This window comes from Canis aureus, chromosome 1 (genome assembly GCF_053574225.1).
Source record: "Canis aureus isolate CA01 chromosome 1, VMU_Caureus_v.1.0, whole genome shotgun sequence".
Lineage (NCBI taxonomy): Eukaryota > Metazoa > Chordata > Mammalia > Carnivora > Canidae > Canis > Canis aureus.
In genome coordinates this window covers 109,134,555-109,150,587 of record NC_135611.1, presented here as the reverse complement: position 1 = coordinate 109,150,587, position 16,033 = coordinate 109,134,555, and the positions used below count along the sequence as shown (strand labels likewise).

At 55.6% G+C, this 16,033-nt stretch overlaps 2 protein-coding genes across 7 annotated transcripts in view; both read right to left on the bottom strand.

Moving 5' to 3' along the window:
• Nucleotides 1-5,856, bottom strand: part of SLC8A2 (solute carrier family 8 member A2) — a 31,402-nt gene extending 25,546 nt beyond the window's left edge. The window contains exons 1-4 of one of the 5 annotated variants that reach the window (XM_077847119.1): nucleotides 5,372-5,856; nucleotides 3,716-3,830; nucleotides 1,140-1,361; nucleotides 223-912 (exon numbers count right to left, since the gene is read on the bottom strand). In XM_077847119.1, coding sequence (XP_077703245.1) covers nucleotides 223-897 — 675 coding nt within the window. In that variant the 5' untranslated portion in view covers nucleotides 898-912; nucleotides 1,140-1,361; nucleotides 3,716-3,830; nucleotides 5,372-5,856. The remainder of the gene's footprint in view (nucleotides 1-222; nucleotides 913-1,139; nucleotides 1,362-3,715; nucleotides 3,831-5,371) is intronic. The other 4 variants (XM_077847111.1, XM_077847126.1, XM_077847144.1 and 1 more) reach the window with 4 other exon arrangements.
• Nucleotides 5,857-5,943: 87 nt separating this feature from the next.
• On the bottom strand, nucleotides 5,944-14,440 carry KPTN (kaptin, actin binding protein). 2 transcript variants are annotated; one of them, XR_013351681.1, is made up of 13 exons: nucleotides 14,167-14,440; nucleotides 13,750-13,832; nucleotides 13,543-13,627; nucleotides 13,395-13,449; nucleotides 12,298-12,373; nucleotides 12,106-12,179; nucleotides 11,609-11,718; nucleotides 11,449-11,526; nucleotides 10,755-10,833; nucleotides 9,882-10,017; nucleotides 9,611-9,793; nucleotides 7,160-7,925; nucleotides 5,944-7,127 (listed from the first exon to the last, which is right to left on the bottom strand). XR_013351681.1 is itself a non-coding variant. In XM_077847091.1 (12 exons), the coding sequence occupies exons 1-12, from the start codon at nucleotides 14,387-14,389 to the stop codon at nucleotides 7,797-7,799; spliced, it is 1,311 nt and encodes a 436-aa protein (XP_077703217.1). In that variant the 5' UTR covers nucleotides 14,390-14,440; the 3' UTR covers nucleotides 5,944-7,796. The 2 variants fall into 2 exon arrangements, 1 of the variants encoding a protein (XP_077703217.1); XM_077847091.1 differs by having other exon boundaries at nucleotides 5,944-7,925.
• Between the last annotated feature and the right edge of the window lie 1,593 nt (nucleotides 14,441-16,033).

The following is a 16,033-nucleotide window of genomic DNA, read 5'->3' as shown; positions in this document are numbered from 1 at the left end:
ACAGACATGGCTTGAGCACACTCAATGGACTTGAGCCCCAACTTGCCTTCTCCAGCCCAATGCCCTTGTGCAGTGTGTGACCAGGGCATACCTGACTGCCCTCCCAGATGTGAGCATGCATTTCTGCAAACACATAAATCAAGTCTCCAAGCCCAGGGAGCCACCCCTCTGGATTTTGCAGACATGCATGCACCAAGGAGGTGTCCATGGCTCCTTGCTCACCTGGACCACACCCGGGGAAAAGACGGCAAGGATGAGATAAAGCCAGACGTAGGCGAAGATACTCCAAGAGGCAGTGACAAAGAAGACTCTCAGGTGCTTGATCTTGCGGGTCTCGCCGGCTGGGATGACATAGATGCACACGGCAATGACCACGAACATGTTGAAGGCAGCACTGCCCACGATGGTGCCAGGGCCCAGCTCGCCCGCCTGGAAGTTGTGGCCACAGACCTCGATGACAGACAGCAGGATCTCAGGGGCTGAGGACCCCAGGGCCATGAGTGTGAGGTTGGACACTGTCTCGTTCCAGATGCGGACGGTGCCCACGCTGGTCTCACCATTGGCTTTGGTGATGGTAATCTCCTTCTCCTTTGATGTGATGACCTCGATGGATGCCATGAAGCGGTCAGCGATGATGGACACGCCCAGGAACATGTAAACCATGGCCACGAAGTAGACCACTGCTCTCGCTGCTTTGTCACCCAGCGACGGGTCATCGGGCTCCCACACAGGCAGCAGGACCCCCGGCTGGCAGCGGTTGGAGCCCTGGCAGCCCCCTGTGCTGGTATCACTGTCATTGGTTGGGGGAGGTGGCAGGGAGGGAGTGGGGGTGGCCGCCCCTGAGCATAGGGGCGTCCCCAGGAGGAGTGCAAACCCCACTAAGGCCAAGGGAGCCATGGAGGGTGTCGGGTCCTGTGGAGGAGGAGGAAGTGTGGGTGAGGGGCACGAACCCCTCCCATTCGCACAGGAGCCAAGGCTTGTTGGGTGTCAAGCAGAGGGCTGATGGAGGGGGGATGGAGACAGAGGGAGACACAGACATGGAGAGATGGAGAGACAGAGAGTGCCAGATAGAGACCAAGAGAGAAAGATAAAGACAGAGGAGCGTCACACACTGCCAGTGGGGTGCACATTGGTCTCACCAGTTCGAGGAACTACAGCTGAACGTCCTGTGTCCTAGGACTCAGCCCAGGTACACATGCACTCAGGAGCCACAGGTCGTGTGTCTGCCAAGAGACACATCCGAGAATGTCCGTAGCTGCTTTATTTTTAACAGCTCCTGTCTTGAGACAACCCAGATGCCTCTCGGCAGTAAACGGAGAATGACAGCACAGAGCACTCACACTGTGGAATGCTATATGGCCCTGGAAAGGAATCGGCTGTTGACCCGCCCAGCCGCACAGACGAATTCCACAGACAACGGAGGAATGAATCCAGGCCCCAAAGAACACAGACTGAACGATTTCGTGGGTGAGGTGAGGGTCCCGAGGCTCTAAATTCATTAGGTCCTTCTAATGGTTTCCAACCTGGCCCTCAGAGGGCTCCTGCCTGGGGTCTGGGATGTGGCAGGATGTCTGTTTGTCTGAGCGGGGCTGGGGAGGGGCTGCTGGAGGGTCTCTCACTCGCATCTTCCCCTGCAATGGTGGCAGGTGTCTCCCTCAAGCACCCATAGGTCTCTGTGAGGTGCCCAGGTCTTCAGCAGCTGTGACAGGAGGCCCCGTGTTGAGCTTTCTGTCCCGTTTGTGGGTTATGGGGTCTCTGTGGTTTCAATACTCCCCCCCCCCCCCCCGGGGGGTGCCTGGGTGGCTCAGTTGGTTAAGCATCTGCCTTTGGCTCAGGTCAGGATCCCAGGGTCCTGGGATCAGGCCCCGCATCAGGCTCCTTGCTCTTCTCCCTTTACCTTTGCACCTCCCCCTGCTCATTCTTTCTCTCTCAAATAAATAAAAACTTAAAAAAAAAAAAACCATAAAACTCCTCTGGCCTCTAATCCTGGGTTTGAGTGGCTATCTCATGTCTTGCCTTGGTTCCCTTTAAAAGCGCTAATCAGCTCAGCTCCTCCCTCTGCTCAGAACCCTCCATGACTCCCAACTCCGCCTTAGAGAACCGCAGCCCTTGCCCTGGCTCATAAGGTCTCACAGGATCTGCCTCCCTCTTTCCCTCTCTGGCTTCATCTCTCTCCCTGTACCCTTTGCTTGCATGGCTCCAGCCATCTCGAGGTTCCTCACATACTAGACAAGTTCTTGCCTCAGGGCCTTTGCACCTGCTGTTCCCCCTTCCTGGGACACTCTTCCCCACATATTCGCCCTCTCTTCTCCAGTTCTCCACTCAGATGTCACCTTCCCTGAGCTCCCCATTCCAAATGACACCACCTCACTTTGGGAAGGGCCAAGGCTCAGAGGTTAAAAACTCGTTCAAGCCCCTAGTACCAACTCTGGTTTCATTTCTCTCTCCAAGAGTGGCCTCAACTCCCAGCTCCTCTGCCCCACTGTTGCGTTGTCTTGGTAACCCAGTAGCCTATTAAAAAAGGGTCTGAGAGAAGAAGGAGGGGTCCTCTGAGCCTCCGCCTCCACTTCCCTGATCCCGGTCTCCTCCAGCTGCTGGGGGCTTCAGATCTCCAGGTAACTTGCATTTCTGTCTGGAAGTTCTTCTATCAGTCTAACTCACAGCCTGCCCCCAAAACACGCCCACATACTCACGGGCAGGGAGCTGGCTCCTGGGGGAGGGAGGCAGAATGTTGGCAGAACTTCCCTGAGGAGTGTGTGTGTGTGTGTGTGTGTGGGCGGCGAGAGGGGGGATTCTTAAAGGGCCACCACACAATTAGCCCCCTTTGCAAGGCCCCTAATGATACATCTAATTAGCAGCCCCCTAATTAGCAACAACTTAGGCATAATTACAAACCCACCAGGATCCCAAGCAGACTCATGCTCTCTTCTCCCTCCCTTCTCCGTGGCTTTCAGGAGTAACAAGGGCCACCTGGAGTCAAGAATTCATCTCAAGCATCTAGCTCCCTCTGTCATGGGAGGGCCCTGGCCTGGAAAGTGCCCCCTCAAGTCTAACCACCTGTCCCTCCTGCTGCAGTCCCAGAGGGAGATCAGAGTCCGCCAATGGGTGTTCTCATGCCTGCCCCCCTTGCCCAGGGGCTGGGCCAAGCAGCCCTTTTCCTGTAAAACGTGGTTTGCTCTCACCGAGGCCCTTAGGGGAGGTGGGGTCAGAGAAAGTACTAGATAAATATTTGTGAAATAAACGACCAAGAGCTCTGAGCCTTGTCGCTGGGGACAGCTGGGCTTCCTCTGCTAGAGACGCCTGCATCTGCCTCTCTCCATCCACCAGCAGCCTTGAAACCTAATCTGGGTTTAGAACCCAGGGGCAAAAGGATCAGGTTGAGGCCAGGGTAGGAGTCCGGAGGGCAGCTGGTGGCATCTCTCCATGTCTCCCCACCCTCGCAGGCAGGTGGCCAGCTGGGTTGGTGGTGAGCACCCTGGTTCTGCCTCACACACCCCTCAGGGTCTCAGACACCTGCCTAGAGTGGGACTGCAAGCGTGAGGCGGGGGGGCAGTCTGGTGTGCCAGGTGGGACCTCCTCCCTTCTGCATGTCCCTCGCACTGGTGATGGAGGTGGCAGTTTCTGCTTGTGCTCTGGTGGGGGCAGGGGTTGCCTGCCACCCCTTGGAGGGATTTCTAGGCAGGGACACGACGGGCTTCTAAACACACCCACTTACTGCTCCAGGGTGAGCCAGGCTCTCCCAGCACCACTCCATATCCCGCTCTGGGTGGGGAGTGTCACACACAGTCTCCGTGCTCAGGGCTATGACACATTGATGGGTAAACTGAGGTCTGGAGGGGGAAAGAGCTTGGTCAGGTCAAGCAGCTTCGGAACAGGGGCAAGGGAGGATAGAAACTCAAGGCATGGAACTCCTAACCTGGTGCTCTTCTGAACCCAGCCGGGCCCCACGTGGATATTTGAGGACCTCACCCCATCGCAGCCTGGGCTATTGGCTAGGCTCACACCTCTCCCCTAGTCGCTCACTCCCCACCCACCTTCTTTGGGTCCGCCTTCCCCCCAGGAAAGAAGATGTATTGGCCAGGGACCTCCAGACTCAGAGGGGCCCTCTTGGAGCCCCCAAGGGATGGTGGAGAATTTCTGAGATCCACCCCTACTGAGAGACAGGTCTGAGGCTGGTACAATGAGAGGGATGGAGGTGAGGCTGCGGGAGGGACTGGCCTGACCCGCCCCAGTGCCTAGTGTTGTGCCTGGTGTAGGAAAGGTGCTCAGTAACTGTCAAAAGAAGGGAGGAGTTGAGCAAGCAATGGACGAATGGGCGAAAGAGGAACAGAAGTCAGACTGCAGGAAGGACTGGTCCAGTCTCTATGAAGAGGAATGGGGAGGCAAGATGGAAGGACTGGGGCTGGCTCCACCACAAAGGGTATAGGGTAGACTGCAAGAAGGACTGGCCCCAGAATGCCAGACACAAGGCAGGGGAGAAGAGAAGAGCTCTGGCCTCAGGGGAGGGATGGGGCACCAGCGAGGCAGCTGGGAGGATGGGCGGGAGCTTGGAGGAGTTTGGGGGGACTCCGCACCTTCTGAGGGAGCCCACCCTGGGGAGGGGACGATCTTCTCCCTCCAGGTCTCCCCCTTGCCAGGGGCGGGGACCAAGGTGTGTAGGAGGAGAGTTAACCTGCTATTAGGGAAGGGAGAGACCGAGAAACGGAGACCACATACCTACAGATGGTGATGGAGAGGAGGGAGAGGGGCAAGAAGAGACAGGGAGACACCCACAGAGATAGAAGAGACGGGAGAGCAGAGACTGGAGAGAGAGAGAGATAGAGAGACATACACATATGGTGAAGGAGAAAGAAACCAGGGACTTAGAGACAGAATCCCTGAAAAGACACAGGACAGACCAGGGCACAGAGGGAACCAGGGGGACAGAGGCTGGAGTGAGGGACTGAGAGACAGGGGCACGGGGACAGGGACTCAGAGAGCCAGATAGACTGTGCAGGACAGGACCCTGGAGAGATGTGGAGAGGCAGAAAGACGAGACCCAGACGCAGGAAGGCGGGGGCGGAGGGAGAGAAGGCGAAGGGGGGCTGCCCCAGACGGGCTGGGGTGTTCTCACCCCCTCAGTGACCAGGATGCACCCCCTCCCCGCCGGCCGTGCTCCCAGGAACACAGGAGGGGCTGAGGGTGTCGGCTGCTGGTGGCGCCCCTAATCCACGGAGGGGACCCGGTATCCCCACCCGGGATATGCAGCCCCTCAACCCCCATAAGCGAGCTCGGGGAACAGCGGCTCCTGGCTCTTCAAATGTCCCCTCCACCCGCCTGAGGCAACACCATCCTTCCTCCACGCCCCCCCCAAAACTGGGGGGTCTCTTACCTGCAGCTGCAGTCTGGAGCAGGTCCCCCTAGCACTGGGCTGGCAGTGGTGGGCGACTCCGCCCGACAGAAAGAGAGAGAGAGAGAGAGAGAGAGAGAGAGAGAGAGAAGCTGGAGACTGAGGGAGAGCCAGGGAGGAGGGGAGGGAGAGGGGATAGAGGGAGGAGAGGAAGAGGGGGGAGGGACACGAGGGAGGGGGAGTCGGGAGAGAGGGAGGAGGAGGGACGGGGGAGAGTGCTGGGAGGGAGGAGGAGGAGCCGGAGACAGAGGGGAGGAGGAGGAGGCGGGGAGAGGGGAGGCTGCCGAGAGGCGGGGGAGGCACCTGGAAAGAGGAGGTTGGGGGGAGCCCGAGCCTCCCCCCAACCCTTCAGGTTCAGCACCACAGGCAAGGGACAGCGGTGGCGGATGCTCCTGTGTGTGTGTGTGTGTGTGTGTGTGTGTGTGTGTGTTGGGGGGGGGCTGGGGGTCATCCAGAGGCATCTTTCCCTCTCCCCAACACACACACTCTCCGATCCATACAAGGGCCAGGGAGGCAAAAACAGCCACAAATAGTTACAGGCTCACAGAACCGGGTGGGGGGGAGGGCAAGAATGTTTAATCAGAGTCAGATCCAAATTCACATGCTGTGCCGACAGACATAACCTCACAAAGCAAGCCAGAAACAACCACAAAGTCACCCGTTAGTAATAGTAACAACTGTTGCCATTCATGTGGCCCTTGCCATTGGCCAGGCGGGGTTATGATTTTTTTTGGAAGTGACTGACATGGGTTGACACAGCTAAGCCCTCCTAATAAGCCTGTGACGTAAATGTTATTAGCCTCATTTTACAGCTGGGGAAACCGAGGCACAGGGGGGCCAAGTATGGCTTCAGGCTCTGCACCATTAACCACTACACTACGTGCTGTCCCAGACTGAGGAGCAAGAGGTCAGGCAGTGAACCACAAAAGGCCAGGTGAGTGGCTGGAGTCCTGAAGATACAAAATCCTGAGCCCTGAAGTGTCCACGCAGGTGCCCATACACGCCCACGAGCACATACTTCACAGACCCACACCATCTAAACTCACCTAAATCCCACGCTGGAGTCCCACTCCCACCTGGGGCCAGGAGGCAATGTAGCTCTCCACCTCAGCAGGCGGGCAGCAGGAGGGAGGAGACCCTGCTTGCATCAACTGTCCGTGCCCACCACCAGGCCAGGCTGGACACCCTTGGGTGGGCTGTCAGGGGGAGGTGATTCAGCTCCAGGCAATTTCCCACGCATGGGCCCAGGTTCTAGATGACAAGGGAGCCCAGCCCAGCTGTGGGCCGGGGAAATCAGCCCTGTCTCAAACTTCTTGGTCCCTGGATCCCCTGGGCTTTTCAATCAGGTCTAACCTTGGTCCTTTCTAGCACGGCACACCCTGGGTCTTTCCCTCCTGGGTCTTATCTCAGTATGCCCCACTGGGACCTAAACTCAGCTGGTTCCTGGTGGGGTCTAGCCTTGGCCCTTGGCACAAGGTCTAACCACAGTAATTTGTCGGGGGTCCAATCTCAGCATTATTCATGGAGGGAGGTGTCTAGCCTCAATCCCTCTGCTACAATTTGATCACAGCTTCCCATGACAGTCCTTCCCAACTGTATCCTTTCCTCTGAGGTTTAATTTCTGTGTTTTCTCCACTGGGGTCTATCCTCAGATCCAGAGAGCCCCACTGCGGTCTAGCCTCAGATCCAGGGGGGCCCACAGGTGTCTAGCCTCAGATCCAGAGGGCCTCACTGGGGCCTAGCTTCAGATCCAGGGGGCCCCACAGGGGCCTAGCTTCAGATCCAGGGGGCCCCATTGGGGTCTAGCCTCAGTCCTTTTCTTTGGCTTCTACAATCTCTTCCACATTGGTTTTATTTATTTTTTTCCACATTGGTTTTAATTCAACTTTTATGCCAGGGCCTCATTTCTAACCTCACTTCTGTCTTCTGAGGTCTACACTACGATCTCACCTTAGTCCTGCTTCTAGGTCTAACCTTGGATTTTCTCTCCCCGTATGCCCCTCCCTCCATTCTTCTGGGTGAATCCAGCACCCAGCACAGAGCCTGGCACATAGCAGGCACACATCAATCACCTCCCAGAACAAAAGAATGAAGGCAACTCGAAGTCGGCTTCCTCTGGACATATAAATAATCATTGGCTGACCAATTCTCACTGGGGACAGAAGGGGGGAGTCAGGTGTGATCATCCCACTTTCAAATGGGGACAGTGAGGCACAGAGACAGGAGTGTGTCAGCCAGGGTTGCACGGCATGGTGGGGCAGAGCCAGAGCAGGAACTCACAGCTCCACTGCCCTGGGGGGCTCTGGGGAGACCATCCCTCCTTCAGGATGCTTCTCCACCAGGAATGGCTAGAGGCGATTTCTCCAGTGAACTGTCCCTGGGTCTGGGGCAGGCAGTGGGTGGGAGCTCAGGAGGCCGAGGTCTCAGCAGGCCCTGGACCTGCCCTGTCCCCAGGCCTCTGGGACTGATGTCTCCTCTGCTCCACTTGATGCCGAAGCCGGGTCAGGACCAGCTCCGAGGCCTGGACCAGGCTGTGCTGTGGGGAACAAGAGGAGGCCAGGAATGAGACAGAGCAGGAGGAGTATAGGCTAGACCATGCGGGATGATCTGGAGAAGCAGATGGGCCAGGAGCTTGACTGTGGTGGGAGGTCGGAGAGCAGACCAGCATGTGGGTGGGAATGGATGTCTGTGATGGGGTGACGGTTAGACCCAGGAGGATGGTGTTTAGTGTATTTCCAGCGGGAGAAACAAAGCCCAGGCCCAAACATATGGGTGTGAGGTTAGAACTCAGGAGGGACAGAGAAGGACCAAAGCACAAGAGACACACTGCACTGTACAGGAATGAGGCTAAGGTTAGACCATAGTGGGGGAGACAACGGCGAGACCTTGACAACAAAGGATAGGCCGGTAAGACAGGGGAGGAGCCAACCAAAGTACAAAGGAGAGGAATATGGCACCACAGGAGGGACAGAGTGAGACCCTGGTTGGAGGGTCTGAAGCTAGATCCTAATAGAAGGGACAGAAGGGATTACAGTGATATGGCTGGATGAATGAAGGAGCAGGGGTGAGGGGATGGTTTGGCCACTATAGGGAAGTCCTCTGTCCCACAGCTGGACTCCAGCCTCTTCCACTGGGATCTAACTTAGGTCCTTTCTATTTAAGGTCTAACCTCAGACCTCTCCACTGGGGTCCAGCCTTTCTCCTTTCTGCTGAGGTCTAACCTAGACCATTCCACTGAGGGATAGATTGCAGGAAAAGACCCAAGCAAAGATTGCAGAGGAGGCAGTACCATTAGCCTCTGAGGAAAAGAACCCAGGCTAGACCACATAGAAAAGCAGATCAAAGGCAAAGAGAAGGCAAACAACACGCCAGAAAACAGGCAGACCACAGCCCAAGAGGTGGCGGTTGGGCCACAGGTAAAAGATCAGAGGTTAGACTATATTAGTTGCGATGGAGGCTTCAGTTTGGACCTTGGATTATTGACACGGTTGATTATTAGACCCTAACAGGGGTTATGGCAGGTAGGCTGCTATGGCAGGGTGGGGGGTGTGAAAATATAGCAGAAGGCCCAAACTATGGACCCCACAGCTCAAGGACCAGACCATAAGTGAAAGTTCAGAGGCTGGGCCAAAGCAGAAAGATTCGAGGTTAGGAGCTAGTGGAAAACCAGAGACTGGATGCCGGAAGGCTGGAGATTAGGGTACAGGGGAGGGTAAGTCCCCTCCTGCCATGGAAGAGGTTAGACCGCAGTGGAAGGACCGAGGTTTAAGTCATGGAGTCGGGGGTGGGGGTGGGGGTGATGTGGGCTAAATTACCTCAAGGAGAAAGTCAGACAAAGCACAAGAAATCAAGGACTGAAGTTAGGGAGGCTGAGGGTAGGCAGGGACTGACAGATGCCACGTCAGAATCCCCTCTGCCAGGATGGCGCCCTCCCCAACAGCGGCCCCCTCTTCGGGGACTGTCCTTGGCCAACAGAACCACCTCCCGGAAACAGTTCCTCCCTCCTTCAGGAGGGCCTGCAACCAGGGGTCCCCTTGCTGAGGGTGGACTCAGGCTACAGAGCTCCTGTGGGGTCAGTCCCTTGAATCCATCCCCTAGTGTGGCTTCTTCCCATCCCTCTCCGTGTTTCCTGGGAGAATGCGTCTGTGACAAAACGGGTGTGCAAAAATCTCCATCTCAGGCTCTGCTTTGAGGGGAACCCAACCTGAGTTGCCCAGCTACCTGCAGGATGTGCACGCCCTTCAGGGAGACCACGGCGAGCTCCTGCAGCCCGTCCCCGGTCAGGTCCACATGTGCCATGGCCAGCAGCGGGCTGGAGAAGCTCCGCTGCCACAGCAAGCGGAATCCACGCTCGGCCTCAGGCAGCCCAGACTCTGGGCCGAAGTACTTGTAACAGAGCAGCTCCTGCAGGAGGTAAGGGGTGAAGCTCACACAGGGATGTAGGGCAGTGGGAGGGGATAGGTGGTGGTGGCCCCGATCCCTCAGGTCCCACCTGTCCGTAGGTGGCCACCAGGACTTCAGGTCGCCCATCCAAATCTATATCGGTGACCAGGCCACAGAGGACGCTGTCAAACTGGTCACTGCCAGGCAGGAGAAGCTGGTCCTCAAGGCCCCGGCTAAGCAGGTCCCTGTGGGTCCCGAAGGCGGTGGGGAGACTGAGGTCATACCACAGTGTCTGTCACCTTTGGTGACAGACCTGGGCTGGGTGCCCACACAGTAGCTCCCCATCCCAGGTCTGGTCATGCTTTTCCTCCCAATGCCAGGACACCCTGGTTTCCGACCTGGACTTCTTCATCTCCACCAAAGGGAACTCAAATTGCTCGCTCAGACTGTCAACCCGCTATTCCCCAGTAGGGACACCCACTCTGCTCCCTGAAGGCGGGACCATCTCCCTCCCAAACAGAGGCCCACTTTGCTCTTTCTGGTGACATCCCTTGTCTCCAGGCTGGACACCAACACTACCTCTGTAGAGCCAGGGGAGCTTGGTCCCAGCTTGGACATCTCCGCTGCCCTCCAGGTGAGCCACAGCCGGCTTGTACTGGCTCACAAGAGCAGACTGGGACATTTTTAGAAATTCTGCTGGCTGGCTGGCATCATGTGAGTGCTCAAAATCCACCATGGTGGGAGTGGATCAGCGAACACTATGAAATTGGGGCTTTCTCACCCATGGAGCCAGTTGTTAAACATTTGCCAACATGCTCATCCAGGCAGAGGAGACATCGAGGTGCCCATCCCAAAGGCTCAATGTATCTCCTGTAAGTTCTAGACCCAAACATTCACACTGCCCTCCCTGGAGCATGAACACCTTTACCTGCCCAGCCCTGAACAACCTCCCCCAAGGGGACTTCCCGCTGAGGCCCCTCACCGGTACACCACGGCTGGCTCTAACATACTGGCCACGAGCACGCTGTACTCCTCCTGTTGTGGCGGCCGGTCCTTGGTCTCTGGAGAAGGGACATGCAGGGGGCGGGGCGTGAGGGGACAGGCTCCAGGCTCCTCCTCACACCCCCTGCTCCCTGAGAGGAGGAAGACCCCATGAGTGAGGGGAGATGCCAGGAGGAGGAGCAGGTGTGAGGCCAGAGTGGGAAGGAGAGAAGTGAAGACCAACCAGACGGCAGAAGGCAGCCTGCAGGGGTCAGGCAAAGGGAAGCACCGAAAAAGGCCAGGGCACAGCAAGAGGAACAGAGCACCGCGTGGGGGTAGAGGTGAGCCCAAGCAGGAGTAGGAGGGCAGCGCAGAGTCTCCGGAGGAAAGCTTGGGGTTAGATCACAGCAAGAGACAGAGTGAAGAGGCCAGTGAGAGGGATCAGAGGAAGTCAGTGTGCAGGCTGATGGTTCCACCACCAGGGGAAAGACTCCAGGGAATGTCTGAGATCAGACCACAGGGGCAAGTCACTGAAGTGAATCTGAGAGCACAGAGGGCAGGGAGGGGCATGGGAGGGATGGCGGGGGTGGTGGTGCAGGGGGCTTGGATACTTTGGGAGAGGGGCATGGATCTGGGTATGGGGAGCTGAGCCTGCAGAGTCGCCCCCCCACCCCCCCCTCAGGTCTGGAGCTCACCCTCAGGCGCCGAGAGGCTGAACACAATCACGCGGGAAATGGGGCCGTCCTGCAGGATTGTCCATGTCTGCAGAACCTCTGTGCAGAGGGGGAGGACTCAGGGCCCTGCCCCAGACCCCCGCTCTCAGCTCCCTGTCCCAGGGCCCATTCCGGCCATCACCTTGGCTTCGCTGGTCCACGTGAGCAACTCGGACATAACCACTCTGGCAGCCGAGAGCGGAGAGTCGCCGGGATGTGCCGGGGAGGTTGTGGACATCAAGCCAGAGGACACTGGTGGGGGCAGGTGGACAGAGGGGCCGGAGAGTGTCACCAGGTACTGCCCCATATTCTGCCTCCCCTGGAGCATCCATCCTGTTTCTGTAGCCCTGGGACCCTGCCAGGCCTGTTATCTCTGAGGTTACCTCTACTGCCCACTTTCTCTTAGGGCTCGATTGCTATCACCTGATTTCAGAGTCCGTTTTGTGTTTTCTCTGGGATCACCACTGTTGACCAACTTCTCCGGAGTCATATCCATAGCCTGAGTTTGCTCAACTCCCCTCCCCTGCCCAGTTTCTCTGTGGTCATCTCCATCCCAGCTGTCTCTAAGGGCTTTCCCGCCACCTGATTTCTCTGAAGCCACCTGTCCTGGTCCCCTGGGCCTCTTTCAGGGGCTCTTACCTGCTGGTCAGGTTCGTGAGCTCTGGGAAGAGGTTTTCCACGGGCTGTTCTTCAAACTGATGCAGACCCTCATTCTGGGGGAACCAAGACCGACCCCCCCACCTTGGGAGTCAGTGGCCAGCCTCATACCCAGCACCAGCCCATGGCCACCTGAACAGGGCTCTACACCCCCCAAGCCTCCCTCTGCCTCACCTCCTTGTACAGATGAATGGCTGGGTCATTCCCACTCAGGAGAAACACTGTCTCCAGTTGATTCCCGACCTGGACCCTGAAAACAGAGAAATCTAGAACCCCAGTGTGGTAGAGTCCATGTGTAGAACCTTCCAACTTCAGAATAACAGAAACCTTTTGTTTCTAGAGTACTCACCTGCCGGAATCCTCACTCTGGGTGTGGATTCAGGCATGGAACATGGGGCTCCGGTGTTCCATGTTCTAGAACACCAGAACTTATTTAATCTAGAACTCTGGTGTTCCAGAAATTCTGTTTTCCATTTCCTTTTAAATACTAGAATTTCTAGAAATTGCCATCATGGATATATTCACACTCATAAAATGTCAGAACATCCAAATCCCAGGATCCAGAACATCAGCTTCTAGAATTCTCACCTGCTAGACCAGAGGTTGGCAAACTATGACCTACAGACCAAATCCAACTTACCCCCTAATGCTGTAAATAAGGTTTTACTGAAACACAGTTACACCAATTATTTGCACAGTGTCAATGGCTGCCTTCCTGCAACAGTGGCAGACTTGAGTAGTTATAACAGAGATTGTCTAGCCCTTAACAGAAAAACTTGGTCAATTGCTATGCTAGACCACTGGTGTTCCAGAATGGAACGTAGAGGTCTAGAGTGGAATTTTCATACTTTGGGATTCTAGAACCTCACATTCTAGATGATCTATATTCTATCTCCTTGAAATACGAGAGTTTGAAATAGGAAAATGACTTTATCACTACAGAATCTCCAGAACTTTTAAATCTTGGAATCTCAGAGCTTACAACTCTAGAAAACTTAGCATCTCTGGATTCTGCTATATCAAAACCTAGAACATCAGTACCTGAGAGTTCTAGATGTCTAAAACACAGGTGCTCAATAAGCTCTGATTATCTAGTTCAGGGCCGAGGCTGGTCCATAGCCACTTTAAAAGCACAATGCTCTAAAAAACAAAACTAGAGTCTGACTGTCTACAGGTAGGTTTGCTGCCTTGTTTGCTAAAGCCTCCCCACATCACGCGTGCATGACCACACATGAGCACACTTTGTTGTATTACACCTGTGGCTTACATACTCTGCATGGCACAGCTGGAAAGGAGTGAACTGGAGCTCCAGGTTCAGGCAGCTCTCTGTAAGGGGAGCACACACAGATGGGCACTGGGGACCTGACAGGTGCCCCCTCCCATCATCCCCCTCCTTTCTTCCCCCGAGGCCACACTTACGGGCAATGGAGTCAAGGTTGTACTCAGAGCCAGGCTCGTAGTCGCAGTAAATGTTAAGGAAGGGGCTGCCCTTGTCCCCTGAATCCTGAGGTAGGAAACTGGCCTCAGAGGAGAGTAGGGGTAGCCGGAGGGATTGGGGTCAGAAGCAGTGGGATCCTCTGTTCGTGTAAGGAGGAGGGCACGGGTAGATGGAGGGGGCCTGGGTACCTTGATGAACGTGATCCCCACAACCAGGCCCCGCTTTGGGGGTGACTTGTTGAAGGTGTCGATGGAGACAATCTCTGCATCCACTGGGAGGGGACAGTTGAAGGTTCGGGTCAGGAAGATTCCTGACCCCCATATCCTCACTTATGGTGATCCCTGACCTCTGGGATTCACTCATCTCTGACCACAGCAATTACCATCATCTCTGGGTCCATGTGAGTCCTGATCATCATAACCATGGCATGAGGAATCCTAACCTTTGGGTCTGACCTAGCCACTGACATCAATATGTCCTGATCATCAGCCCTGATCCCTTTCAATCACCCCATCCCATCCTCCCATCACGGTGACCCAGCTCAGAGCCTCAGAAGCCTTCTCAACACCACATACCCGGCCCCTCAACCCCACGGCGCCACGCACCGGGAATGTAGTTGAATTGCAGCTCCTTGGCCACAGGCCGGATTTTCTGTCGGAGGTCTTGGTAGCGGAAGCCCAGCACCTTGCCTTTAAGGGTGGCGGCCAGCAGCTCTCCGCGCCCGCCCGCGCCGCCCGCCAGCCCGTACACATTGCTCTGCGACGAGAAGCGCGTGAAGCTATCCTCCCGCAGCGGACAAGGCCCCGCGGCCACGGCCGCCTCCCCCATCACGCCCCTCAACCACTCACCCCACCGGTGGCGCCCGCCCTGCCCCACCCCACCCACCGCTCCCGAAGAGACCTGGACCGCCGGTGCCCGCCCGTCGCGCACACCGATGACGTCAAGAAGCTGCCGTCGCTGCCCTTTACCAAGATGGCCACCCGCCGGGCTGCCCGGGCTTCCCCTAGGACTGCCCCATCGCGCCTGCGCGCTCCTACCGGCTTTTACACGCCCAGAGAAGGGGCTCCCACAGGCTCCCTGAACATGGGAGGGGGTGGCCCTCTCTGTGGGCAGTATGGAAGATAGAATATTAATCATAAAACGCAGTATAGCCCTTACGTGCCAGGAACTGTTCTAAGCGCTTTCCATTTATCGATTTATTTCAAACTCACAAGCAGGCTCAAGTAGGAACTATGTTTGATGAAGGAATCGAAGCGCGGGAGGTAATTTGTCTACAATCACACAGCCAGTAAGCAGCACACGGGAATCCAAACAAGATCGTTCTATCTCATGTTACCTTTAAAATGGTGAAATGCGTTCCTACCCAAGGAAAAAGGATCTGGCTGGCTGTCCTGGCAAATAACCACCTCCTTCACTGAATACCTACTTTGTGCCAGTCGTGTCAGCCTGATTATCTCTGAATCCTGACACCGGCCCCTCCCCCCCAGCTGTTGTTACTCTGCATTATTCATTTACTCAGCATTTATTGAGCACTTCCTGTGTGCCAGGTGGTCCTTTACCCATCAATCTAAATGAGCCCTTCCAACCCCAATTTATAGAGGATGAAACTGTGGCTCTGAGATTACTAGGAAGTGGTGGAGACTGGATGTTAACTCGGCGTTTCTAACTCTGGGGTCTTCATAAACATGTGGTTTTTTTTTTTTTTTGGGGGGGGGGGCTAGAAGGGCGTCAGGGGTTTGGGGACTCTGGACAAACCTGTACCTTATTTCCAGAAGACATGAGTTGGCCAATTGTTCTGGCCATGTTGAGTAATCTTCTGTTACCCATGTACACACCACCAATGCAGAAAGCACGAGTGCACGCACTCACACACACACATGAACAAGGACTCCAAGATCTGTGAAGGTTGTGACTGGATCTCCCTTGGTCTCAGTCAGATCCCCAGCACCTGGGCCACAAGGCCTGACACAAAGTAAGCATCCAGTAAATATACATTAGAAATCCACAAACTCTGTGCCAGCCACTTTGCCAGGCACCAAGGACATTGTTACGTAAGAGACACAAGAGGAAAGTTCTCAAGGGCACGCGGGATCTGGAGGGTGGAGAAGGGGACCTGGTGTCTATTCCAGACTTCGGGATTTGGTGAGTAAAACCTCTTGGAGGGCAGGTCATGGCATACAGTAGGTGCTTAGTAGATACTTGCTGAGTCAACTGAATGTGGGGTCTAATTCTGCTTCTGAAGAAATTCTTCTTCAGGTTTTGTCTCCCTCACATTGACTTAATATCCAATGAGTGAATAAATGAAGTTATAGGCTTTGGAAGAAAGAGTTGTCCTGCTCAGTGATCTCTACCTCTAGCTGTACCCTGTGAATCAGCAGTGGCATTTTCAGGAAAACAAAACGAAACCCCCAAAGACAGTGGGGAACTTCAAACCACAATTTATCATGCTGTGACCCAAGCTTGTGTGCTTTC

Coding starts and splice junctions, on each gene's coding strand:
- KPTN (XM_077847091.1), bottom strand. CDS start 14,389: ATGGGGGAGGCGGCCGTGGCCGCGGGGCCTTGTCCGCTGCGGGAGGAT. Junction 9,794..9,881: donor TGGTGGCCACCTACGGACAG/GTGGGACCTGAG, acceptor TACCTCCTGCAG/GAGCTGCTCTGTTACAAGTA. Junction 7,926..9,610: donor AGGGCGTGCACATCCTGCAG/GTAGCTGGGCAA, acceptor TGTTCCCCACAG/CACAGCCTGGTCCAGGCCTC.